Source organism: Myripristis murdjan, chromosome 15 (genome assembly GCF_902150065.1).
Source record: "Myripristis murdjan chromosome 15, fMyrMur1.1, whole genome shotgun sequence".
Lineage (NCBI taxonomy): Eukaryota > Metazoa > Chordata > Actinopteri > Holocentriformes > Holocentridae > Myripristis > Myripristis murdjan.
In genome coordinates, this window is record NC_043994.1 from 20806489 (window position 1) to 20833497 (window position 27009).

General features: G+C 40.1%; 1 protein-coding gene and 1 long non-coding RNA gene across 4 annotated transcripts in view; one reads left to right on the top strand and one right to left on the bottom strand.

The window, feature by feature from the left end:
• adgrb3 (adhesion G protein-coupled receptor B3) overlaps positions 1-18530 on the top strand; it is a 132785-nt gene extending 114255 nt beyond the window's left edge. Inside the window, exons 20-31 of the mRNA XM_030070844.1 lie at positions 5529-5679; positions 7751-7820; positions 8297-8363; positions 10052-10155; positions 10489-10587; positions 11024-11195; positions 11497-11592; positions 12468-12507; positions 14246-14937; positions 15087-15122; positions 16061-16165; positions 17502-18530. Of these exons, the coding sequence (XP_029926704.1) occupies positions 5529-5679; positions 7751-7820; positions 8297-8363; positions 10052-10155; positions 10489-10587; positions 11024-11195; positions 11497-11592; positions 12468-12507; positions 14246-14937; positions 15087-15122; positions 16061-16165; positions 17502-17690 (1821 nt within the window). The 3' untranslated portion in view covers positions 17691-18530. The remainder of the gene's footprint in view (positions 1-5528; positions 5680-7750; positions 7821-8296; positions 8364-10051; positions 10156-10488; positions 10588-11023; positions 11196-11496; positions 11593-12467; positions 12508-14245; positions 14938-15086; positions 15123-16060; positions 16166-17501) is intronic.
• On the bottom strand, positions 9531-23115 carry LOC115372746 (uncharacterized). Of its 3 annotated transcripts, none has more exons than XR_003929469.1 (4): positions 23065-23115; positions 22869-22960; positions 11056-11183; positions 9531-10408 (listed from the first exon to the last, which is right to left on the bottom strand). It is a non-coding gene; the product is annotated as an uncharacterized LOC115372746 (long non-coding RNA). The 3 variants fall into 3 exon arrangements; XR_003929470.1 differs by lacking the exons at positions 22869-22960; positions 23065-23115 and adding exons at positions 21816-21911; positions 22169-22448; XR_003929471.1 differs by lacking the exons at positions 22869-22960; positions 23065-23115 and adding an exon at positions 22169-22448.
• Between the last annotated feature and the right edge of the window lie 3894 nt (positions 23116-27009).

The window sequence follows — 27009 nt, forward strand, 5'->3', positions numbered from 1 at the left end:
AATATTCTGTCCCTCCCCCTTTTTTTTTTTTTTTTTTTTTTTTTTTAACCATTGAGTTGCGCTATTATTTGGTTGTGCTGAAGTAAGAATGGGCAAAAAATCTGAAAAAAATGTACAATCTATCACATATAAGGAATCAAGTGTCTCTCAAAGAAATGGGCTGCTACTAAATCAATTTTAATATCTCAGTTTTTATGCTTTTTTCTCAAATCTTTTCTGTTGTGTTCAAGCAAGATACTGTATAAATACATGAAAACTAGTGTATCAAAAGATGAGAGATGACTACTTTGTATGAATATGTCGCTCACAGGTTCTATACAAGTTTTAAGTAAAGAATGACAGTGATATTTGTATATGTCGACAGCAGAGGCAGGTAGATGCTGCTACGGGGTCACACAGACTTTATAATGTAGCAGTAAGAATTCATCCAGCGCTAAAGACACGGCACCTCGGAGGTTTGCTCTTGAACTCGAGAGTTTATCCTCCTCTCTGCCAGAATCTCCTCCACTCTGCCAGCGTTGTGTTTGTTTGCTAGTCATGGAGGGAACAGCACAGCCTTTAACAAGCCTCCTTGAGATGTAATGAGGTGAGGGGAATAGTTTTCACATCACTTCTGTGAAGTCTCATAGTGCTCAAAATACTGCCAACCAGGTTTAAGTAATGAGGCCAGCCCAACCTTAGCGTGTGCCCTGTCTCACCTTGTAGTGTACCTGCACACACACACACACACACACACACACACACACACACAGTCTCCAAAGTCCTCCCAGCTTTTGTATAATTCTAGACTGCTTCTTCTGCTTTATACCCACAGTAAGAACACTATACAGGCTGAAAGATAGTGTCTTTGATTCCAGTCAAAGGTTAAGCTTTACAATTGAATGGTTGATGAATAATTTTGAGTCGAGGCAGCATCGCCACAAAGTAAATGACTGAGTATTAGGAGCTTGTTAGCGCTTCTGTGAGAGCCTGACTCTGTGTTCCTTTGTTTGCTGGTGTGTTCATGTGTAATGCTTATGCAGCGCTTAAGGGAATTATGTTATACACTGTTTAAATGGCGCAGAACACAAAGAGCACTGCATAAGATAAAAAAAAAAAAAAAACAGTGTGCACTCAAACACCAGGCAGTACGGTAGAGGTTACACAAGCAAGATCTGCACATCCACATTACCACCAAGTATCTCAGCGATTTTCTAACTTGAGTGACTCTTTGTTATTGCAGGTGGAGTTTTTAAAGTCAACGCAGTTTCACTCGCTCCAACCATGCACTCTCTCCTCCACTCCCATCTATGCAAACACCTACAGAGCACCAGCACACTTGTTTGATTTTTAAAGCTTCAATCTCCTGCTCCTAGCCTGATTCAGAAATTTCGGCAACATCAAAGTAACTTTACAAGGTCAACTTTAGCATTTTCTATCTTTCACAGTGCATAGTACATACGGCTTGGGCAAGTGATGTGCTTCTGCTCTCCAGCAAGCAAATATACAGCAGTAGCGAAAAATATTTGGAGTGGAAGGCTGATGATATACTGATGACAGTGACAGTACACTGGACTGATCTCTCTTTGTAAGACCAGTGAATGAATGAATGAATAAATCAATTATGTAAATGGCCAAATAATGAATTGTGATCAGCAAACATGGAATCCCAGGGCTCTCAGGAAAACAGTTTAATTAATTGTTGAACCCTTAATTTTAAATTTTGAATCCTGGGAGGCTGTTCTTAGCCAATCTATGCAGCAGCTTGAAATCACTTCATCTCAACAACGTTGTCACCCCGCTCTCTTCGCTCTGCTGGTCCTCGCTGCATTATGAGGCAGTGTGTGCAACAGTTTATGGCAATTAGGCTTGCGGTTGGCCTGACTCTGACTATTTCAGAAAGCTTCAAGTCTCGGCCTCGACCTCTCCGCCAGAGTTTAGCCAGGCCACTGAGACAAGCTCAGATTTTTAGGCCTGACCTAAACACCTTTTATTGAACTGGTTTGAAGTACACCCTTTATCATCTGCTACTCTACCTTCATATGTATCTACGTCAGCTCTGCAATGTTTCAGTGTGGTCCTTTCCTCAGTTCCTGTTTCCATGGATACTAACACAGTGCGCTCAACATCTCTCGGCATTTGCCTTTCTAAAGGGCAGTGTGAACTCCAGGTTTCAACCTTGTTTTTGTACAGCTGCCTACATCCAACCGATGTTACAATAATGTCCATATACAATCCTGTCTTTTCAAATGTGAGATACACACTTTTTATTTGCATGCCTTTATAGAAACGCCGAGGCTGATGGTAAAGGTTTTAGCTAAGTGAACCATGAAACATAACAGTTGCATATGACCTGTTTCCAGGAAACAAGGCAGGCTCTATTTTCAGCATCTTGGCTAGCACATGAGCAACAGCAACAGTCGAATTTGTCTTAGATAAAAGTCTAAGGTCAAAGAAGCTGTATGGCAGAAGGACATGCCTGACAGGCAATTACTGTTGCAGCTTATACAATATAAATTAATATGTTGAATACTGCTGTCATCCAATATACCATTCACTACAGGGTGACTTGAAAGTGACAGAGTTTATAGCCTATGGTCCATTTAGAGCAGTTTTAAAGGAGTTGGAATTTTACACTATTCATCAGTGTCATTGTGTTAATTTGATTTTATATATTCTGACACTCTGAGGATTCATATTAGGTATGTTTTAAATCATCTGTTTGTTATGCCTAAGCAGACGTCTTTACAACCTGTTTGTTCTCCTCTCTTTATCCTTTCTTGTAACTTGAATGCGCTCTTGTTTTATGTTGCCCTCTTGGCCAGGTCTCTCTTGTAAAAGAGACTTTTATCTCAATGAGACTTTACCTGGTTAAATAAAGGTTAAATAAAATAAAATAAAATAAGTAAAGCCATCAGTTTATATTAGTTCCCCCTCCCCTTTGGGGCACTTACAATGAAGAGCTAAACTCTGGATATCAAATTGCTGTAGTACCACCTCTGTATAAGATTTCTCTCATTGATTTGTCATGTGTTAGCGCAATTAAGATTTCACACGGCACAGGAGTAAGATGACATGCAGTTCAATGAATTTGAAATCCATCTGGCAAATACAACAGCAACATTTCAGAATTAGGAGGCTGTTATACAAATTACACAGTCAGAGCGAGAGTAGGTGCAACTGCCATATCTCATCAATGGCGTAACAGTGAAGTTAGGATTTAATTTAAGATTTAGTGTTTCAACAAATGTTCTATGGTGTTTACACCTATAATTCCCACATGGGCAGATGGCAGTGATGTCTTGGAAGCTTCATATGCTTTGATTCATACGTTACCCACAACCATCACTCTAAACATTTCATAAAACAAAGAACGCTCTCAGTTGTAAGCAGGATCGTAGTGAATCTTCTTTCTTTCGGTTTCCTCGGGCGCATCTTTTATTATTTCCATATCAAATACTCTTCCTATAGTCATGAAAAAAGAATGGCTCAACCTACCCCCTAATTTGTGATGCTGTTCTGAGGCACTCTGCATTTCCATTAAGAATAAACTGGTGATGTGACAATAGGCTGTAAGTATCTCGTGAGATATGCAGTAGGTGCATGTTTACTCTATTTAATTTTTATTTATTTATTTATTTATTTTGAGATATCGTTTATAATATAGGTAGATTTTTGTTTTCTTGTTTCTATGTAGCTGAGGAATGCTACAGCTTACTGTGGTCCAGATGGTTTCATCTTAACCACAGGAATCAAAGATGAAGTGCGCAGTATTTTCTTGTTAAATAGTAAAATGATGGAAATGACCCTACAATTTATCTTCACATGATGTTTCAGCTTTGAAAACTTTGACACAGGATCCCATGATCATGAAGTTCATGTTGAAGTTAATGAGAAATTAGATCATTATTTTTTCTTCTTTATATACACAATAGTAGCAAAAATATTATTCCATAAAATATGTTTGCAAATAGGCTTAGCTCTATGGAATCAGTAATATTTTTAGCAAGTACAAGAATTAATTTAGAATAAGTAAAACATGATAATTGTGATTTTAGTGACATAGTTGTTATTGCTGCTTGTATGTTTGGTCGTTTCCATGGTGGAGCTGAGAGGAAGAGGCAGACAGCAGTGAACCTGTGTCTGTACCAGGAAATGATCAATATATCCTATCACTGTACAGTATATCAATGTATCCTTGGTAATTATACTTTGTCAGCAGTACCTCGAAGCTGGGCACTAAAAAAATGTCCACAACCCTGCCAATTACAATTGAGTATTCAGCAGAGATATTGCATGAATGCTATAATTGATACACACACACACAAACTGAATGTGCACACACCTGAAAAATTCTGAAAAAAAATATTTGCTGACTGAATTGTCTTATTTGTAATCCTTGTTGACTGTGGGGAAGCCATATTTCAACATCCTGGACAAAACAGGTCTAACTAAACCTAACCTAACTGAATCCACTCTGGAGTAATGAACCTCCATCATGGCAGGTAAACGGAACTTCTTGTTTCTCTGACGCGAGTTAACACAGGATTACTGTGCCATGTGAACCCCATGAACACTACGGGGGATGGATGGATTTAGAGTGGTTTTCTCAATGGGGATGTAAAATGTACGGAAGATCTCACAGTATGGTGTGGATGCCCCGGGATGAGCTGATACACTTCAATCATTCCTTCTTTGTGCAGTATCACTCAGATTACCACAGCTTCACACTGCAAATATTCAGTGGCCCTGAACTGAAACAGCTTAATCTCTCCTTACTCACGAATGTCAGCGCACATTGACAAGATTCTTAAGGATACTTCTTTATTTCTAATCCTCTTTTAAACAATCACATTTGGAGATGCTTTTCTGCAGAACAATGATGGACAAGCTAATGAAGCTGAAAAATGCTGTTCCATTGTCAAGCCCAAATGCAATCTCTGCTGCCTCTAATTTGCACATTCTGTATCAATTGAGCAGCGTTGTGGTTTGTTACCCTCCGCACTGTGTAAAACAGTTGACCTTGGCTCACATGCCTCCAGGTAGGATCCCCAGCATACTAATGAGGGTTAGTGCAGAGGAATGCTACGCCATGTCTTTTTGTGTCAGCGAGCCGGGCTCTGATCTTTAATACTATTGCCACTTCTTTTGCTGTAGTCACATGGGACAAAACTGACACTTCGTTTCATTCACTGCACAGGGTAGTGTTATTGGAGCTGGCCAAGCAAATGCTGTTGCTGTTGCAAGAATGGTGCAAGAAAATGAATGAATGAGAAATATCAGCACAATTGACACATATCAGCTTGGGTGCCTTTTGCTCTGGAACCTGTGCTGTGCGTGGTGTTTGATGGAGTCTGCATTGGTGATTTGTTACACAGCTGACTTATAAATGTCCCGTATGCTATTGTGCCTCAGCTCTGCATTCTCTTAAATCATTTAGTTGTTTTAGGCTTGTGATTTTCCATTATGCTGGATTTCTGTCCAACTGGAAATTTGGTTGTATCTAAATCGACATATTTGTTCTTGTCCGTTGCTCTGTGTATCAATAGGGCGTCTGCATCATGACGACAGCCTTCCTGCACTTCTTCTTCCTGGCATCATTCTGCTGGGTGCTTACGGAGGCTTGGCAGTCCTACATGGCCGTGACAGGAAAGGTTCGGACCAGGCTTATCCGCAAGCGCTTTCTGTGTCTTGGATGGGGTAAGTAGCATATTTCCTAAAGCTCTCCCTCATCTCAAACCATGCCTCTTCACTTCCAATGTGGATTTAAGGACTTGTTCCAAGGTTTTCCTCCATTCTTCTGTATGTCTTTCCCTCTACTTCTCATCCTCTCGCTCATTGGCTGTCTGGCGATGGCTGGATCTTCATCCTGTCAGGTTTTCTGCTGTGATGCCTTTGTGCTCACATCAAACTATCTGAGGGTTTGGTAAATGGACTGGCCTTGGGCAGTGGAGAGACTGACCAAAGCAGTTTTCAGTGACCTGTCATTTGATTAATCGGGTGTAAGCCAGCCATTTGGACTACAATAGAACCTCGTTTATCTAAAGCCTTTAGTAATAAGAGTTCAGGAGAGTGAAATGCTAAAGCTTGGTTTAAATAGGAAATGTATCAGCATACACACTCTGAGCTGTTTTGCACAGTCTAGTATTCAGTTTCACTCTGTGGCTGCTACAAATTGCATGCTTCAAAAAGGAAGCATCAATAACAATGCAACAATTGTCACATTTTACTCATTATTTACTACACATTTATTAGACAGGTATGCCTGAGGTTTAGATGGTTTTAGATAGTTTCTATGCAACAATCTGCATTGAACATTGAATATCACATCATCTAAAAGATCATCTAAAAATGATAGCACTTAAGTTAGGAAAGCAAAATGGGAGACCACTTGATTTGCCTGCTAATTTGCTCAACAAACTGCACACAAATGTAGCACCTGTAACAGTGCAAAACACCACAAAAATAGTGGTTTATGATATATTACAGACTACACTGCAAATTGGGAACCCCTCCTCTCCCTGAAACAGATCATGAATGATATTGTTTCAAACATGCAGTCAAAATGCCTATGTGTGATATATATTTTTTTAAAATTCCTATCACAGATATATATTGTTTTATTTGATAGATGTTATTCTGAATCTTTTTCCATAGGCCTGTTACTTACAGACTTCAGAAGTCTCTCCTTTAAAAAAATCAATTTGATTATGAAAGAGCCCACACTCATTCTTCTTGTTACCTAGCAACAAACAAGGCTCTCTTAGTCATTGCAGTGCCACTGCTTGCAAAAAAAAAAAAAAAAAAAAAAAAAAGTACAGACAAAGGCTGTTCTCCAATGATATAGATGTATGAAGAGATCATAAAAGATTATTTGATGATCAATATGGTTTGAAATTTTTCATAGGATGACAAAATCTCCATTTCATAATCTAAAAACCATTTGGCCATACAATGACTTGGACTCAAAATGACTATTGTAATACACTATACTGGATCTTTACTCATATACATTGCACATAGATAGAATTTATTTATTATTATTATTATATATATATTTTTTAATGGAGATACAGCTCATGGTACCTGTAGTCAGCCATGCTGTCTTAATTCAGCCTGTTTGGAGTGCAGCGTCTTCACCAGGCTGACCAGGCTGTGGCCTGAATGGTGATTTATGACATGCTTGTGTACACTAGGCACTCTTTACCTCTTCAACACTGCAGAGAGGCACTGGATGACCACAGGGTCCTCGCCTTGTGCCTTCAGGAAACTGATTGCATCAATAGCACCTGCCTGTGCTGCTTCAAGAGGGAAGGTGTTAATATTCTGAGCACACCCCAGCAAGGACAGAATACAACAATCCATTACACCAGTCTATATTGAGGAGACACAGAGCAAAAAATCTCTTCATATATCGGCATGTGGAACGTGGCAGATCCTATGGTTTTCTTATATGGCTGTGCAGATACAGTGCCCTGCTGCTGTTTTGTCAAAGCACAACATAGTATGTTTTCCACTGCCATGATGCAATATGTTGATTGAAATTCTGTGTGCAAGCCATACTGAAATGCACATAGTTGATAGTCATTTAGAGGGGTTTGTAATCCTCCAACTGTAGCCTCTAATAGAGTAAGTCTAGCTGCACTTCATTTAATGACTGGAAGGCGCCGGATCCTTTTTATTCTGTATAGAACCGGGCTTAGGATCACCTCAGTTTTGACAAGCAACTAGAACTGCTCAAATAACTATTGATTTTGTTTCTCTTTTAAAGGATTACCAGCCTTAGTGGTCGCTGTTTCAATGGGATTCACAAAAACAAAGGGCTATGGGACACCCTTGTAGTAAGTAACCTTTCGTTTTGTTTGTTCTTTCATTAATTTACAGTTATTACTCAGTATGCATGCAGTAGATTTATGGTGATCAAAATTTGTCCATAGTATACTTAGCCCATATAGCACCACAAAGAAAGTCCTAATTAAGGCCAACTTTGCATAGTAGGTCGATTTCTATTCTGCACATAGTGATACCAAGGTTTCTAACCCAACCAAACATGAATCTGATCAAATTTCCAGGTTGCACAGCAAGGCCCCAATTTCTTGTGAGTTGTATCCCTGCTGGATACCAAATGCATAAACAATGCTTAAAATCTCTTTAGCATTTTATTACCCTGTGAAACTTTGGAAATAGAACTACAGCATATGGCACTGCTCCCCTGACAATTGTGGAGAATACAATTGTATACTGGTGTGCACCATTAATTTGATGGATGTTAATTTCTTGGTGGGAATTAACATTTTTTCTCCTGTTCTCCCTGCAGCTGTTGGCTGTCTCTGGAAGGTGGGCTGTTGTATGCCTTTGTTGGACCTGCAGCCGCTGTTGTTCTGGTATGTTTCTGTCAACCAAATATCAAGCTCTAACATTTTTATGTAAGCCTTCATTTTATGTTTACTTAGAAGCCATTCTGTAGTAATCACTGGGATTTTGGTGAAATGCCAACAAAGAATCTGTTTTCTTGCTACTCAACTTATTTATTGTAACAGCTTTCTGACAGCATGGGTAGACAGCTAGGGCTTGACTGAATGACCAATGACCTGATTTCTTAAGTCACACTAGAATGAATCTTTTTATGGCTGTATTGTTCAAGAATCACTGAAATTGTAGGTCAGTGATGAAGAGTTGCCAGTGATCTGACTTCTCCACAGTAGCAGCCCTGCCTGTTTTCACCACAACCACTGATCTTTCTGTATGTGACCTACAGTTGTCCCGTTTACCCCAAATTACATTTTAACAATGCAATACCAGGGGAAATACATCTCCATTCATTAAAACGTGCACAGCTTATAAATAATGACTATAATGTTGGTGTCATTAACTTTATTGACCGTTGTACATTAAACGGGGTGCATGCGTGCTGCTTGTTTTCACACATAGCAGAATCCACATCAATCCACAATGAAGCGTTACGAAAGTGTCCATGTGTTGCAGATACCACTGTGCTGTGTGTCAACAAAACATTGCAGTGAAAATGTCTTAACAGCGGGGAACAATCTAGAGCTTAAAAGCGAAATTAATGAAAATGTCCCGTTGAACAGTGTGTTCAAACAATACCCTCTCATTTACCACAATGGCGCTCTATGTTCTGGTGCAGTTATAAATTGGATGTGTGTTAGATTTGTTGGAAAATAATGGGATATTTTAATCCCTTGTTTTGCATTATTGTACAGAGAAAATTACACCGCAAATGTGATTATGCAAAACACTGAGACTGTGTCAGAGGGACGGAGGGCATATAATACAGAATCTGATTTTCCATCATCAAGCCTCTGTTCTACTGTGGGATATGAAATAACTTCCGACATTAAGGAAGTGGTAGTGTGAAAATCACCCACACAAAACCCTAAAAAAGTTTTAGTGTACCATGGCTTTCATTTGGATTGAAGCTCAGAGGAACACAAACTAATCTCTGCAAAAATGGCACAGAGGAAAGAACCCACTGCAGTGAGGATGAATAAAATACTGTGGTTAGCACTTTATTGATAATGCAATGTCATAATCATACAGTACAACTGTTTCAAAGTGACAAGGCCTGTTAAATAAAGGTTACCAAAATGTATTTCCATAAATACTTGATGCGTTCTTTTCTCTTAGCTTGGGGGATTTGATACAGATGATAATATTGAAATAATTTTCTTCCCAGCGTCATCTGCCTCAGCTTTCCATTAGTGCAGGGACTGCTAAGACTATGAAAAAGGTGCCTTTGAAAAGACAAGTGATTCTTGTCAGGCAGATCCTTCCTTCAGGCTGTTGTGTTGGGCTGAGTGTGCAGGGTATGCCTCATCCATTGGCTGAAATGTCACAGTGATGAGCAAACAGTACAAAGCCAGAGGTCAAAGCTCAGCCCAGATGGAAAATTGAGAAAAAAGTGCCTCTAAGCTAATGGCATTAATCATGTATTCCCATGGAGAATGTCCTACTGTAATATCCAATGATACATTTAACATTTGTTTTCAAATAAGCTTGTTGCATTTGAGCAATTGAAAAACTTAACTCCTGTATTTCTTCCTTCTCATAGGTCAACATGGTGATCGGCATCCTGGTGTTTAATAAATTAGTGTCCAGAGATGGCATTCTGGACAAGAAGTTGAAGCATCGAGCAGGGTATGACAGCACACTCTCGTTAGTACCTCCATTTTTTCTTATTACAAAGATTCCCACTTATAACATCCCTGTAAAATATTCACATCCTTTGAATTTTTTTTTCCATATGGAGATTTAGACCCCCTTTTCCTGCTGTTGAGAGAAAATTAGAAGCATAAACATAAAGAGGTCAGATCCCTCTCAGGAGCGACATGGCATCGTATTTCTTTGGCAGAATCAGTCCAAGATGAAAATCCTTGAAACACCCACATGTTGGCTGTTTCTGCTGCGCCTAATGTTACAGGGAAAATTTAAAGTCAGGGGTAGTGGTGCTAGAGTTGTTTGTCATGTTGTTGTTTCTATTTCCCACAGACAGATGAGTGAGCCGCATACAGGATTAACTCTCAAGTGTGCCAAATGTGGTGTTGTATCAACAACTGCTTTATCAGCAACTACAGCTAGCAATGCGATGTAAGTGCCTATCAACGTGTCTGAATCAATAAAATGATGCTTCAGGGAGTCTGTGCATGTGCAGAATGTCCATCGCTACAATTTAGGGTGCCTCTCAGACCACTGCAGCATTAGATGATGTCCCATTTCCATTTACAGCCAGAGTACACTGGACCTACAGTGGTGTTTTAGAGAAGAATAGCTTATGCAACATATGCAATGTGATGTTTACAGAGCAGTTGTCTGAGAATTGATGGTTGGTATTCTCTACCCTAAATTCATCAAATGTGAATCATGCATGGTAAAACGCTGCTGGTATTCTGGAGTGAAAAAGCCATGATGGGGATGATGTGTATTAGCTGGTAGTGCAGACTTTATTATGTTATCTATACCCATTTGTCTGCCTTTATTTCCTCTGCTTTTATCTCCCCCCTCCCCTCTTGTCTGGCTCTCGCAGGGCGTCCCTGTGGAGTTCCTGTGTTGTCCTACCTCTGCTGGCGTTGACCTGGATGTCTGCAGTGCTGGCCATGACAGACAAACGCTCCATCCTGTTTCAGATCCTCTTTGCCGTGTTTGACTCACTGCAGGGTTTTGTGATTGTGATGGTGCACTGTATCCTGAGGAGAGAGGTAGAGAATCATTAGAATTTTGCATTCGTCTTTCCCTCCCCTCTTCCTTTCAACCAGAATCTTTCTTTTCTTAACTTGGAGATTCACTGGCCTAACACCTTGTAAGTGGCAGATTAGAACATTGATAATATATTTATCCATTATTATTTAGTTTTCCCTCACTGTAGCAATAGCAACTAATTTAACTTGTTCCTAATGTTAATCAATATGCTTTTTTCATACATATGACATATCATATGTTATTTTGTCAAAACCATACAGCTTTGTGCATGTTTTAAAGAGTGATTCCCGTTTTTCTTAGGTACAAGATGCTTTCAGATGTCGGCTCAGAAACTGCCAAGACCCAATCAGTGCTGATGCAACAGGAACCTTCCCTAATGGGCACGCTCAGATAATGGTAGGCACTGTTATCCTAGTTATGCGTGACCATCAGATGCTCTTTAATTTAGGCGGACCCAGTGTTCCCTGGTTATTTATGATCCACATGTTTACCTCCTTGACCTTCATTTAACTTGTACTCCGGAGACATTTAAAAAAAAAAAAAAATGCTTTATTATTCAGTTTAATATGGCCCTGCCTAGATGAAGCATTGTTTCCCACAGTTACATAATTTTCAAGGTAATACTTTGCTCAACCTGCAATTACATGGAGGGTAGACACTTGGCCTACTGATAAATTACATCAGTTCTCTTTGGTTTTCTTAGGCCCAAAGTCCAATCCCCAGTTTCTGTTTGATTTAACTTACTGTTCATGTTTGCCGTGTAGCCTTCTCATTTCCCATGCCTCTCGCAGGGTAATAGAGGACTGTTCTCTGACTGACCTTTGAAATGGGACACCAATCTCTTCATCTAGCATAACGCCACGGGCACATCATAGCAATGATCTGCCATTAGTATTCTAATATCCCTCAGATTGGAACCGTTTTCACAGTAGCAGCTTCGTGTCAGGGCCCCCTGGTTCAATGCAGTCATTTGGAGCAAGAACAAAATGCTTTACAGCTGCTGTTTTTACTGCTGCAACGGCAGTTTTTTAGGTGGATGTTTCATTGATATATAGTTAAACTGAAGCAGAGCAAAATGCTCTTAGCTTTGCATTTTTCTGGAGATGCATCAAACAATTATTGATGTTAATCTGGCCACTGATCTTTTTCAGATATGGAAGCATCTATTTTTTAAATATAAACAGCATGGGGAAAAAAAGTACAAAATGCTTTTTAGGATTATTTGCCAATTACAGCAGTACTGACCATTTTAACTTTTTTTGTGCCAACAGACAGACTTTGAGAAAGATGTGGATATCGCCTGCCGATCAGGTAAGGAACAGATGGTCTCCTATTAGCAAGGTTCTTATTACTTTGCCTTTAAAAGCCCAAAACAGATTAGACAGTAAAAATAGCTCAGCTTACATAACAGCCAACAATCCCCACAGGAGTTTTTTGCAGTTATCAAAATACTGAATTCCATTTGAGAACATAGCATCGCTAAAACAAAGAGATGTGTTGGATTTTCTCATTGTTTGCCAGACATACTGCAGTGTTGAACTTGAAATATATGTGAAAATGATTAATACAGGGGTGGGAATTATCTGTTCTGTGGGGAAAAAAATTACATACATGAGAATAACAACAGCATTTTTCATCATCTACACATTGTGATGATGTTTTTTAATGTACTAACATGGCCATAGAAAAGACCTTGTTTATTCACAAGACCAATGTACCTGATTCTTTATGGGTCATTTCCGAGAGATTCCCCTCAGTGGTTGAATGTACCACCTTTTTGCATTTGTTTATCATAAAAATGTCCCCCTAGGTTATTCAGTCATTTAGGTCTTCTTTAGCATTCTACCTTTGAGCCACAGATTAAAGAATCCATAATTTAGTAAAAGTAATATGAGGAAATGTGGCATAAGAGTGACAAAAGAAAGTGATGCAATCTAAATGAACAATTGTTAACGTGTATAATTAAGGGTGGCAATTTATGCCAGTGTCGTGTCCTTTTCCAGTCCCATCCTACAAAATCGAAATGGATCTGCTGGGAGTAACCAAGCTGACCATTATTCAGAGCTCTCAGAGACACAGCTTGTTAGAGGGGAGAGAGGCTGTCTGACCATAACGCTGCTCTTGCTCACATTACTCATGCTGCACACTCCCTTAGAGCAACAGTGGGAACACTCGATACAAAAAGGCAAAGCAGACAGCCATCATTCATAAATCATGGCCAGATTCAGACTGAAATAGAGCTGCAGCCCTAAAGATGCACTTAACAGATTAATGTTTGAGCTCACATAGTTTTGAATTGGTTGCTTACAAATAGGGATTATTGTCAGTCCCAACAAAAGGAGTATTTTGCAGCCTCACGCTCCATAATATATAACAGTAATAACTTTGATCAAAAGCCCTCTGTATTATTAATTCTAAATCCCTCAACAAGTAGATGCTCTCTGTCGCCAGTGTCTGCTCTGTGCAGTAAATTAGGTTGAAACAAAAACGCTAGCACTAGATCTTGTTTGTTGTCCTTGTATTCTCCTTGCAGGCCTTTTGTGAATAGACAAGGTAATCCAATGATTCATGAGGCAAAGAGTAAAAAGCCCAGTGGTGGAGGCTGGTTGTTCATGTAACCAGGAGGTATTTCTGATCAGATAGCCAGTGCTTCCTGGTTGTATATTGTTCGAGCTTTACTGGGTGATCATTATCAAGTTAAGATTAACGGTGCCATTTCCAAAGAGGATTTCAGGGGGAGAATGAGCCCATGATACTTTATTTCCGATGAAATGCCCAAGAGTCACCTGCATCTGCCACTGGTACCCAAACAACTATGTCCCACCCAGGTGTAATGATATTCATTGGGTATTTACAACCATTTGTCATAGAACTTCATTTTTACCTTTATATCACAAAATCCTTTGAGAATTGTCCATTCAACCGTGATGCATATTGATTCGAATTCACTTGTTCTCCTAGCCCTGCACTAGATAATCCCAGACAAATTCTGATGCCACCGTCATTATGGAGTATTTCCCACTAATCCTTGCATCACTCTGCCCTGCAGCTCTCCACAAAGACATGGGCTCTTGTCGCGCCGCCACCATAACAGGCACCCTCTCCCGCATTTCCCTCAACGACGAGGAGGATGAGAAGGCCCCCGAGGGCCTCAACTACTCCACGTTGCCTGGCAACATCATCTCCAAAGTGATCATCCAGCAGCCTTCAGCTCTGCACATGCCTATGGGAGTGGGTGAGCTGGGAGAGCAGTGCATGGCTGACAGTAACGCTGACATGCGCCGCACTGTCTACCTGTGCACCGATGATGCTATGCGCCAGAGTGACCAAGACATGGGCGGCCATGACATCGAGGGCCATGCAGCACAGGGCCAGATGATGGAGACAGACTACATAGTCATGCCTCGAGCCTCTGCAGCAGCAGCAGCACCAGCAGTGTCGGGGTCAGGTAACATGCCCACCCTCCTGAAAGACGACAGCAAGATGAACATCACTATGGATACGCTGTCGCATGAGAGGCTGATGCATTACAAGATGAGTCCTGACTTCAATATCAGCCCGTCAGGCATGGACCACATGAATGTGAACCTGGAGCAGCAGTACCCTAGTGCTCCAGAGCACATGCAAAACCTGCCCTTTGAACCTCGCACGGCTGTTAAGAACTTCCTAGCTGAGATGGAGGAGAATACAGGGCTTTCAAGAAGCGAGACAGGGTCCACAATATCTATGAGCTCCTTAGAGGTACATATGTTCACACATGTGTGAAGCCCAGATGATTCAGAGCTACATTCTTTATTGTGTCACACCGTTAAAATGTCAACATTTAGCATGTTCATATCTTGCCAATTTGATGACTCACAATCTAATAGCTTCATGTTTTGCCTTTGCAGAGAAGAAAGTCACGGTATTCCGATCTGGACTTTGAGGTATGTAAATTAGTGGTTGTTTCTTAGTTTGTTAATTGTTTTCTTTTAATATTTGCATCTAGCTTTTTTTACTCAGACAGAAGCCATGTTTTGCAGTTGTGTTTGTCATTTGATTTACTATTACTTTTTGTGGCTATTCTCATTGGAGTTACATAGCCTTGGCTCAACAAGAAATGTTGATATGCTGAGTAGTTAAGGGAAAAGCAAGGCTTTCAACTGACAAACAGGGCAGCAGTTCTCATCTACATTTTGTCCTTCTCCATCTCCTACATCCATTAGCTATACGTTGATTTCTGAGATGTATGCTTTCACAGTCATTTGCACATTTCACATCTGATTTTACCACTGGTTTCAACAATGATTACACTGGCTTGCAGGCCAAGGAAGTAAACACATAATCAAACCCCCTTTGACAGGTTGCAGCATTTCCTTTGCATTGTTTAATCAGGCTTTACTGCATATATAATGTACAAATCTCCAAAGTAAAGGAAACGTGTAAAATTAAGGGCTCTGGCAGCTGTTATGGTGTGGGTTGCATTTAATAGCTTGGTTTAGGATCAAACTCCCTTAGAGGGTATGGTTTGGGCCAGGGTTTGATTAAACCAGATGAAACAAGATTTCCCTTACACCAACGAAACATTAAATGAAGGACTTTGTCATGGAGGAATGCTGAATCCAGACACTCTTGCCAATCCAAATTTAAACAGTTCTGGAGGCTCATAGTGATTCGAAAACCTAGTTGAACGCATTATGTTGGTGTTTCCTTTATTTTGGCAGTTATTTGTATATTAAGCAGAGACAAATAGATTTGTTTCAAACCTGGCCTCTAAGTAAACTGCCATGACACTAACAAATTAAACAGAGAGTTGGAGGGGGTGGAGAGGAAGATGCATTTCCATTATTGGCTTTCAATACCAAAAAAAACCTTGCCATTGCAGAAAGTCATGCACACCAGGAAAAGACACATGGAGCTGTTCCAGGAACTGAATCAGAAATTTCAAACCCTGGACCGATTTCGAGACATACCAAATATGGGCAGCATGGTGAGTAACAGGAAACCAGGGGGGTGGCTGTGAGCCAATTAGAGAGAACAACATCCAAATACCCTGTTTATATATCCGGTGCAGGACACATAATGTGTGATTGTGCAAATGAGCAGTTATCTAGCTAATGTATTCATGTGGAAGAGAAGCCTCCTATACCTAGTGGGCTTGCCAACAGCTGGCAGGGGGCTTACTGTGGGGGCTGGCTCCTAAGCAGTGAAGCATTTTGTCCACAAGGCCAGTCTTAGGGAAGGAGGACCTTTGGTAATCCAGCAGCGATAGAGTGCATCCATTCCAATGCAAGGCCATGAATGCACTTTTATTTACATGCATATTTATCTACTCAGCAACCCCATCATTATTCCATTAATGCATGGCAGATAATCTATCAACATCTATACAAATATTACCTTGAGTTTGCTATTCACATAGTGTAAGTGTGTGTTGGAATTCTTTTCTTGTAAATTCTTTTGTCAAATTTAATACACATGTAGAAGTCATGTCGGAGTGTGACTTATATTTTCCTCATAATTTTTCTTGACCCTGTCACAAATCAGAGTCCAACCCTCAGTCTCCACACCTGGCTGGAGTTGTAGACAATAGGGATGTTGAGCTTTATCCATCTCGCTCAGACAAGCGAGAATGTTTTCTGTATTGAATGTAACAAATAGAATTTGGGCTCATGACCAAACAGAGCTGCACTATTGTATGTGTATAGACATTGTCAGCTACACAGCAGCCTTTTGGCTGCATGTAATCCTTTTTCACTCACATTTCAATCACCCCCACAGCACAATGTAATTTGCTGCTTGTTGCTTAGTTACCATTGCAAGGACTTTTGAATAGAAAACGATAACTACATCCTCACTCCCCCTTTTCCTTTTTTCCCAAATGAATCTACTGCAGAGCTGGCTGCAGACATTAGTAACCATTTTATATTCCCTGACTGGGAACAGCCTCTCTCCCTTATTTCTATAGAGTCTTTGGGACTGTCAGTGAGAGCATATTCAGATGAATGGCTTACAGATGAAATCCATGTAGTTTATCGAAGTTGCTGGGCCTGGGGAAAGCACAATCCACTATGATTTGATGATAATAATGTAACCACGTTCACATGTAATACACTGCCATTATATTTTGCTATATGGTGCTTTTCATGGCATTATATTATACATGGCATAAATGACTTAATTAGTGGTGAGGAATTGATGTAGTGCCCCATTGAATCAAGCGCCTTTAGAGGGCAAATAACGGCTTTTTTGAAAATGAAGATATATGAGTTTTGCGCTAGAGATGTCATGTTTCTAATATCATGCACCCTTGGCCATGTTCACAGGACAAGGCAATGCCAAACAAGAACCCATGGGAGAGCTACAATCCAGCCTGTGAGTACCAGAATTACGCCACTATGAATGTACTAGAATCTGACACTAAGGACTCACTGGAGATGACGCCTGCAGAGTGGGAAAAGTGTGTCAGCTTACCCTTAGACGTCCAAGAGGGAGACTTCCAAACGGAGGTCTAGATGTGGAAAACTAGGAAATGCAAAACTAGGAAAAGAGGAGAAAGGATGTATTTTGCACTGAAAAAGCAACAGACTTTTCTAACAGCCTTGGCATACATATCTGGATAATACGAGTGTGGCAGGGACATTATGTGCCAATACAATATAAGGACTGAAGAAAAGGAAAAAAGAAAAAAGGGAAAAAAACATCAGTGTTACTTTTTGTATTCTCACTAGTGTACTTAGTGTGGGGCAGCCTGGTGTACAATATTTACCATCATGTGTTTCAAATTATCTGTTGAGGAATTGGCAAAAAAAGGTAATCTCTCTAGATGAAACCTCAAAAGCAAGACATGCCATGTCGTCCCAGCTTCATTGGGTCTAGTTTTGATTTCACAAAACTGGACCCGGGAGCACAATGTATATATTTATGCAGGTTTTTAAAAAGTTTATAACAGTCTGTTTGGCCATTACTACACTTTTTACTTTATAATATAAAACATGGGAGGCAAAGAGGATTTTTTCTGTCATATTAAAATGAATGTTTGTCAAGCTACATTCTTCATTGCTTTAAATGCAATAAAGATAATACTCACTTTTATATAAATAATATATTTCACAACTTTAATACTGCAGAATCTGCTTGAAGGATCCCAGCAAGCTCTCTCATCTGCAGCTCTGTATAAAATATTTAAAAACAAAATGTTGTATGGTGTAAATAAACTTTTGTCTACATATGTTTTACTTGTGCCAATTTATTTTAATGAGAAAAAATGCCAACCTGATCAAAAGTTATAGCGAAAAATGTTAACATTTGAAAAGGAATGTAAATAAAAGAGGAAATATGTTCGTACTGCTTCAGAGGTTGTGTCAAGTTTATGTGGTTTGTTGGTTGTGAAGTTCATTACTCACTTTGCTTGGCTGAAAGAACATTTTAATGGAAGAAATCGACATGATTCTCTAATTATGGGAATGTTACTGAGTATTGGATTGGAACTAATCCGAGCTGAGTATTAGGGATGAAATTTAGGAAAACTGGAATTCACTGCATTGATCTAAGATACCTGCACATGAATAATAGTGTGCCATTCTCTGATATACTAACATGAACATTTTGTGGCTATATTTAAATACTTTATGGTGCACTTCAGAATAGCACAGCCTGGTTTATCCCAAATATCTCAACTAATTACACTCCAGAAGCTCACATGCCTCTGTCCCCTGTGATAAATGTTGGGTCGAGGTTATAAACCATTCCTCCCCTCTATGATTTAAGCTGCGCCTGAGACTCTCTGCAGCCACTAAGCTGCCTGACTCACCTCACAAATCCACTGCTGTATCTAATTTCTGACTTTGGTGGCCAACATTCAAACTCTAATGGGTTTCTGTGCCTGTGCTGTGCCTCCAGAAGGTTAACCGGATAAGATCAGTTCAGATTTTGCTTGGGAGAAAGGGGCAGATGGAGCAAAAATGGGAGGGTCTGAGGGCTTATGGGAAATCTTGTTTGTTCTGTCTGGTGGTCGGCAGTATGGCAGCCACTTCAGCTAAGGGAGCATCAGAGCGTGTCCTCCTCTGGGGCGCAGTGGTGCACCCAGCAGGAGCACAGGAACAGAAGCAAAGAAAAGGAGGAGGAGGTATGACTTGGATCCGCAACACGGAGAGACCGCCAGTTAAGAGTGACAACGAAAGGGGGGAGTGAAGAGAATAAAGAGACAATGAACACACTTTTCACCAGGGCTGGAAATGAAGACTTTCAGTCAAGGCGTACAGTTACATTTAATTTGGGTTGATATGTGGGATGCAGTCTAGACATTTAAAAGCAGAACTCACAGTGCATTGCAATAAAGAGTACCAGTCATAACTAGGTTAATTATAGCTGGCTGCCTGTCAGAGGCCCAGTGAGTTTTTCCTTTAAAGTGCCAACCTCACCAAGTGTAATGCCCACTGCTGAAAGGCTGTCACCTCACCACTGGCCCGGTTTCCATAGCAATTTAATGGATTTAAGATATTTTCTCATGCTGAAATGTATTGTCTGACCTTTTAAGTAGAGAGGCTGAGAGCACTATAAAGACAAACATCTATTCTGAGGCTGTACAATGCTTGCCTACATGTACTTGTCAACACTGAAGTAAAATGCACTTTGAGTTATTATGGGCGTCAAAAATGTTTTGGTTTTTTTTTTATCCACAGCTTTCCCCACCCAGCCACTGCCAAGACAGTCTTCTCGTGTTGTCTGTTGAGCAGCTTGGGGGTTAAATGCCTTGCATCTCAGTGGTAGCTGTCAAGGGACCCTCATGGCACCCTTGAGTACACACTTCGATGACTAATAGTTTGCCATTTACCAAATCACCCAACCAGAGTGGGCTGGGATTTGCCAGCCGCTCAGAGGAGACCAGTACCTGTATAAATTCACTCGTGTACTTCTGACAACCTCAAAACTGCCAGGTTAGGGTTTAGTGGGAATAGTATTGAAATACTGAAATATATTGATCTTTTCTCCTCATACAGCAAGGGACTGACATCATATTTTGTTTATTCAATTGGCTGACTCAAAAAATACATTTATTATCAGATGGCTCCAGTACAGATAGGATGGAAATCTACCAGCCAACAGGAATAAAAATGGTAATGTCTAGGAGCCACAGATTAAATGTGCTGTTTACTGCCCTTGTTCAATTTATGGGTGTTTATTGCCCCGGTTTTACACTGGTCATGTGCTGTTGTTGTTACATTTATGGCATATTTCAGAATTGGAAGCATTTGCTGCAGTAAATGTATGTCTGACAGCCTTTTTTCTTACAGGAGACTAACGGTCATTTGCAGGAAGATAAAAAAAACAAACCAAAACAAAACAAAACCCTTTGTTTTAAACAGAGGCATATTTAATCAGATAATATACGTGGGTGCATATGGCCTACTGGTACTGCAAAGTGTTCCAACTGGACGAATATATCCTTAAATCCTTAGATTAGTCATAAGTTGGTGTTTCTCTAAAATTAACGCCATGTGTGACATCTCTCCTCGTGTATTTCTTTTCACTCTTCACTGCATCTGGTCCAATAAATAAAACTTTAGAAATGCCTTTGAGTGTTTTATAGCAGAGGACATGAGAGATTTTGTCTCATTAGTACTAAATACTACAGCCTCATGCAACCCAGTATTTACATATTGGAGGATGTAAACTTATTTTCTTAATATAGTTTTCCCCATTAGCTCTTGTGGCGACATTTGTTATCCAGCAATACAGTACAATGTTTTAGGCAGACATACGGTGGACATCTTCATTTTTACAGGCTCCACATTTCAGCAGGCAACATATTTATATGTGTAATAAATAAAACAAAGAAAAACAAATTAATTCTACTGTAGTTATTCAGTTTGGACATACGTCATCAGTCATTGGTTGATGCTACGATTGTTTTTCCCTGTCTCAATCACAGTGTTAATATTGTATGAGTCATAATTATTGGATGACTTTTAGTAATTTAATATGTCACACTTTACAGTCATTTAACTGTTATTCCTATATTTACGTTATTGTATCTGTAAACTGAAGATCTAATTCTGTGAATATGCTGGACACACAAAATTCACACAGGACTCCATGCTGGGCAAAGCAGCATGATTTGGTTTCTGGTATGGAGCTGGGACTTGTTGACAAGCCTGCTGGACAAGTCTTCATTTGGGAATGACTGGCAGGTCCCACAAGCCCCTAAGAGCTGAGAGGTTAACCTGCTTAGGGGGTGCAAACACTGAATCAACATAACCACATTGATCTTGCATCACTTTTCTCCCTGGAGGCACACTGAAGGGTAAGGCAAACAATGTTAGTATATCAAGGGCCTGTCAGAGAAGTTATGCCCACAGGAAAGACTTAGGACCGCCTGGAAATAACAGAGACTATCCCAGTAAATGTCATGGAAGACATAATGGAGGAAGTAAATGTGTTGTGCTCAACGGGATGCAACATCAATTACTCTCATTTATTTATGTTTTTTTTTTTTTTTTAAATGCATTATTACTGTAGCATGTACAGTATGAACAAATGCTCACTATGCTCTGTGCAAAAGATGATTATTTAATATTACCCTCCAGCAAGTGCATAAGAAGACTGGAAGCTAACCTCACTGATTAGTGTCGACTCACCATCTCGCACGTCTTGCCTCCAGGTGCAAGTGGCATATTTCAAATCCAGATTTTATGTTCCTCTTCAGTGTTGAGAACAATTTCCATTCAAACACTCTTCACCAGAGAGAGGCAAATTACAGTGATGGAAAACTTAGTTCAATAGTTTAAATCCCAGAAAAAAAAAAAAAAAAAGTAGCTGCACATGAGGGCACACGAGAGCTGGTGTGAGTGTTTCTGACAAGGCAATAGGTTGGGCTATACTGCAGTTTCTGGGATTGTTACGAAGTGATTACTGGCCATTGAAAACAAGGAAAAAAAACTCAGAAACCCACAATATCACTGGAAAATTGGAAGACTATACAGTTACTTACCATGCACTGTGATGCTTTATAGCCTTTCAGCCTCAGTAGCAGTAAGAATAATCGTTGACTGCTGAACAATTCTTTATGATATCCACCCCACACAATAGAACTGCCTTGGAAAAATTCATGTGCTATTAGCCACCCAACTACAGAGATGTTTTTTTCCCTGCAAAATGTATTACTAGGAGCTTCTGAAATAATAGTCTTTGATGAAAAAAAAAAAGTGTCTTCCTGATAATTAGCAAGTGGTTTAGGTTCGATTGTGGTAAGAATATCAATAAGGCCATGCTTTTCTTCTGAGTTTCCAACCCCAAGGTTTGAAATCCTATCATCTTTTAATTAGTGGCCATTAGGGGTTCATGCGCTACAGGTGCTAGAGCTCTGTATGTTGTTATTTTCCAGATTTCTCTTCCCTTTTTCTGCCTCAAACAATCTGGAGTTCAAACATTATAAATGCACAGCAACCAAATTAGGTGGCTAAGTTTCATAGCTCTCACTATGCAGCCAGAAAATGATACCAGTCATCTTGATGGTGGTGCTACAACAGGCGATTTCACTTTTTCGGCAAATATTCCTGAACATCCCAGAAAAGTGCACAATAAGTACTGGTTTCATTTCTGCTATTTTGATTTAAAAAAAAAAAAAAAAAAATCACTATTTTCCTCTACAAAGTTGATTGAATCTCCATAAAATTTTGCACACAGCATACCTGGATATCCCATGACTGAAAGTCGGCATTTTGGAAACTGTGGTTGTGGTGCACGAAGTTGATGGGATAGATAATATGCAATCAGAAAGGTCCTGGAATGAAAAAAAGTAGTGACATTTACACAAGCTAGGTATAGTAGGAATGCACTGAAACAAACAACTGGAAAGAAAAAAGAATACAAAGCTGTGTTACACACACACGGCAGGCGATGCATTTCAAATTAGCACTCGTTTGGCTGCACTCCACAGCACCATCATCAGGCCTACCATGGAATAGGAAAATATATGCATTCTTATCTCTGCCAGGCGGCAGCTGGGACGGGTTATTGCATTTGGTTGCATGTGTGTGCGTGTGTGTATCTGTCTGCAGCTAATCTTGGGCCTATAGCCTCATATTTTTGTGCACAGTAATGGCCATATGATCATGACCTCTCATGGTTGTGGTGATTCAAAACCTTTGATTTTTTTTTTTTTTTTTTTTAATTTTAGCTCCCCAGCTGGTTTAAGTGCAAGCACTGGGGAAGGGGAGATCTGCACTCTTCTAATTCTCTTTCAGTTCAACAAGTTGACTCAGTCTTGACCACAACAAATTTGAACTGCCTACAGACAGTCATCTCTGTTATAATATTCTATGACTCCATGTTCCATGTGTTATTGGCACAAGGCTTACACACATACAAAGTCCTCTAATTGGACATGCACAGAATTCATGCAAATCCACCCAAGGCAGGCCAAGTGCAGCTAATCAATGATGGCTGTTTTTGACTTTCATTTTCATTTTGTATCTGCCTTTACTCCTGTGAATGTGAGTGTAAACATGCAGTCATAATGCTGTCAATGTACCGTCTATGGACACTGAGAGACAGAGAAGTTGGACAGAAGCAGTGGTCCTTTTGACTTTTTATGTTCATCAAAAACCCTATATAAGGTGAGGGGACCGGTGATGAGAATGAAAGACAGAATGCCTCACAATGCCTGCATGCTATACAGAGCTTGATAAGCTGAAGGGTGGAAGTATGATATGTGAGGCATTACAGTGAGGGGAGCGGTGATGGGGGAGAAGAGAAAGAGATTGATGAGCTGGGATTATTTCAAGATCCTTTAACACCTAAGGCACAGAGCTGCGTGGGTCCATATTTCATATTTTTCATCAAACTTCAACCGGAATTCCATTTTATTGTTAAAAACGTCAAACTGGCAATACTGAATGTCAGAGTTATATGTAACTGTCTCTGTCAACTGTCATTAAGGTCGACGCTGAAGTGTTTTAAAACCGATATTCTAAGATTGCTCACATCAAATTTTATGTATATTCTGTGACTGAAAGTGGCAGAAATATACTGTGAGTTTTATACTGTTGGCACTTCACCTGTCCCTGCAGCAACTCAAGACTTCCATACAATGGTGGCTATAATTTTGGGCTTATGATCTCATGACTTTGGTTCTATTGTGGTCCTTATATTGCAATGTGCTGTACAAATGTGTTTCTAGTCAGTGAGGTCATCTCTTCCTATGTCAGTACTGCTGTTACTGATGTGTGTGGAGCTTGAGGGTGGCCACCAATGCAGATCATGGAGTGTGTAACCAGTGCAGGTGCAGCTACAGCTAGTATATGCACATACCACAGCCCATATTCATTCATGTGCTGCAGGGCTGAGAGCCTGGTGTAATCACCGCCATAAACTGCACTCGTGTGATTTCACTGATTAGCACATTCTCAACCAGAAAATAAGAACTCATCAGTGAAATCACCTGCTGCAGTCTTTGGTTGGAACAAAAACCTGCATATACTCCACCCTCACTGGCACATGGTCAAATATCCCAGCATAGAGCATGTGCACCACGTTGGCTGCTGTGCATACACACACACGCACGCACGCACGCACGCACGCACGCACGCACGCACGCACGCACGCACGCACGCACGCACGCACGCACGCACACACACACACACACACACACACACACCAACTGTAATCCAAACACATAATTAGTAATGTTAAGAAGAGATAAAAGGCAACAGCTAATAATATGTGAATGCACAATGAAAACAAACTTTACTTCTGACAGTTAAGCCGGTTGGCCTTTATTACAGTTCAGCTTCAAAACCTGGGATAAAACCCCGACAGTACAGCTGCACCATGATCTCTGCAAGTGGTTCGACGTGTTCTGTGCAAGCAGGTGCTGGGGTTTGTTCAGGTGGTGGAGCTGAGCAGCAGGTGGGGATGACTGACAGCTTGGATCTCACCTAAGATCATCTCATTGTTTTGTTTATGTGTATGTGCATTTGGTGGTTGAATGCAAACAACTTTTAAAAAGCAAGGGCATTTTGAAAAGCCAGCAAAAAACCCCAAACCAAAACAACAACAAAAAAAAAAAACAACAACACTGAAAACACTGAGGGCATGACAAATGGGTGTCCAGCAGGCAAACACAACACCCACTTGAGTGACACTGTGCTATTTATGCTTTAATTTACAGATAGCGAATCTGAGTAACGACATAAACTTTTGCTTCTCACTGCAATACGACTATCTTGAGCTAAGAAAAGCTGCTTATTTGTATACAAAAAAATAACATCAGTCAGTACCATCTAGATGGCACCTGCAAGTCTTTTTTGGTTGGGTCTTTGTCTTCTCTCCCCACAGACAGCCTGCGTGGGCCAACTGAGGCGTACCAATCAGCCAGCCTCTCCACATAGTCTTCCCTGCTAAATTTAAATGAACTGAACAGACTTTAAGACAAAATAAATAAATTAAGAAATAAACTATGCCCAGATTGGGACATTTTGAAAGTAGGTTCAGTCATTTCTCTGCTTGTTTTATTGCAACTGGAAGTGGAGAGGGTGGATGTCCGGTGAAAATTGGCTCTGACTGATCGGCTGACAGCCACTATAAGTGGCTTGGCTAAAAAAGTGCACCAAACTATACTGTACCAGAAACTTTAGTGTGACTAATTCCCTCCCCTGTCTCCAACATCCAACAACAAGTCATTGCCTACAACATGGCCTATCCAAATTCAAATTGTTTGATTGACAGCCAACTGTAATGCATGCTGTCCAATCCTGATAGTTCATGACAACTAAGCCTGATTGGGAAAACTAATGCAAAAATGTTAATTCACTGATGACATTCTTGGCTTACAAGCATTTATTGAAGTGCACCCTATCACATAATGCCTCTTGAAAATACTCTAGGAAACAGTAATGCTAGCCTTGGTGTTTAAAACACAGTAACCTCTAAAGCAAAGCTGAAGCCTCCCTGTCACTGAAGTCTGAGTGGCAGAGCACAGAAAGGCCTTTTTAAGCAGAACAAGTATTACATTTTGGTTGTTCACTGCAGAGGGCAGTGGTACAGAATAATCTCAAAACAAATTTTGCAAAAGAAGTTGTTGCAAAATGTAATGCACCCCAATTTTATGATTCTGCCCTGAGTAAAATGGAAGTGGCGCTCACATGAGTTAAACAGGTACTAGTTTAACATTGCAATAGCAGGAAAGGCATGAAGGATGTGGGACAGCACTTGCCTCAACTACTCATGTTCAAGCTGACCACAACTTTAACCTACCATTAACCATGGTTCACCCAACATTTATGCTGTGTAAATGCAACCTCAACCTTACCCAAACTGTTCCAAACATTACCTTTTCTTGTCTATTAACTGAAGTTGTTTTAGCGTAGTGATACAGCAGACTGGCTGTGGTCAGCCATGCATTAGATATAGGACATATCAGACCATGCATTATATGTAGTTCAAATACCTTGATATGTTTGGGGCTGCTGCAGCCAGAAGACAAAGCTGCCAGAACCACATGCAAACCCATAATCACAGCAGAACGCCCTCAAAGTGTTATAGCTGTATGTTTTTTACAGATACGTCTGTGAGTGACTGTCATAAGTGTTGTTCAAAGTAGTGTAGATTCATGAAAATAAAAACAGGAGAATTTAAGAGCAGTTTCTAAGAAATACTGTAGTTAGCAACTAATAAAGTAGTGAGCGATGCAGTTTTCTTGGAAGGTGAAATGATGTTTCTATAGCGCCAGATTAGACCGGTAAAGTTAGTAAAAATGTGTTAGCAAAAACATCAATGTATATACAACTTCGATAATTATCATAAAACAAAAAAACAAACAAACAAAAAAAA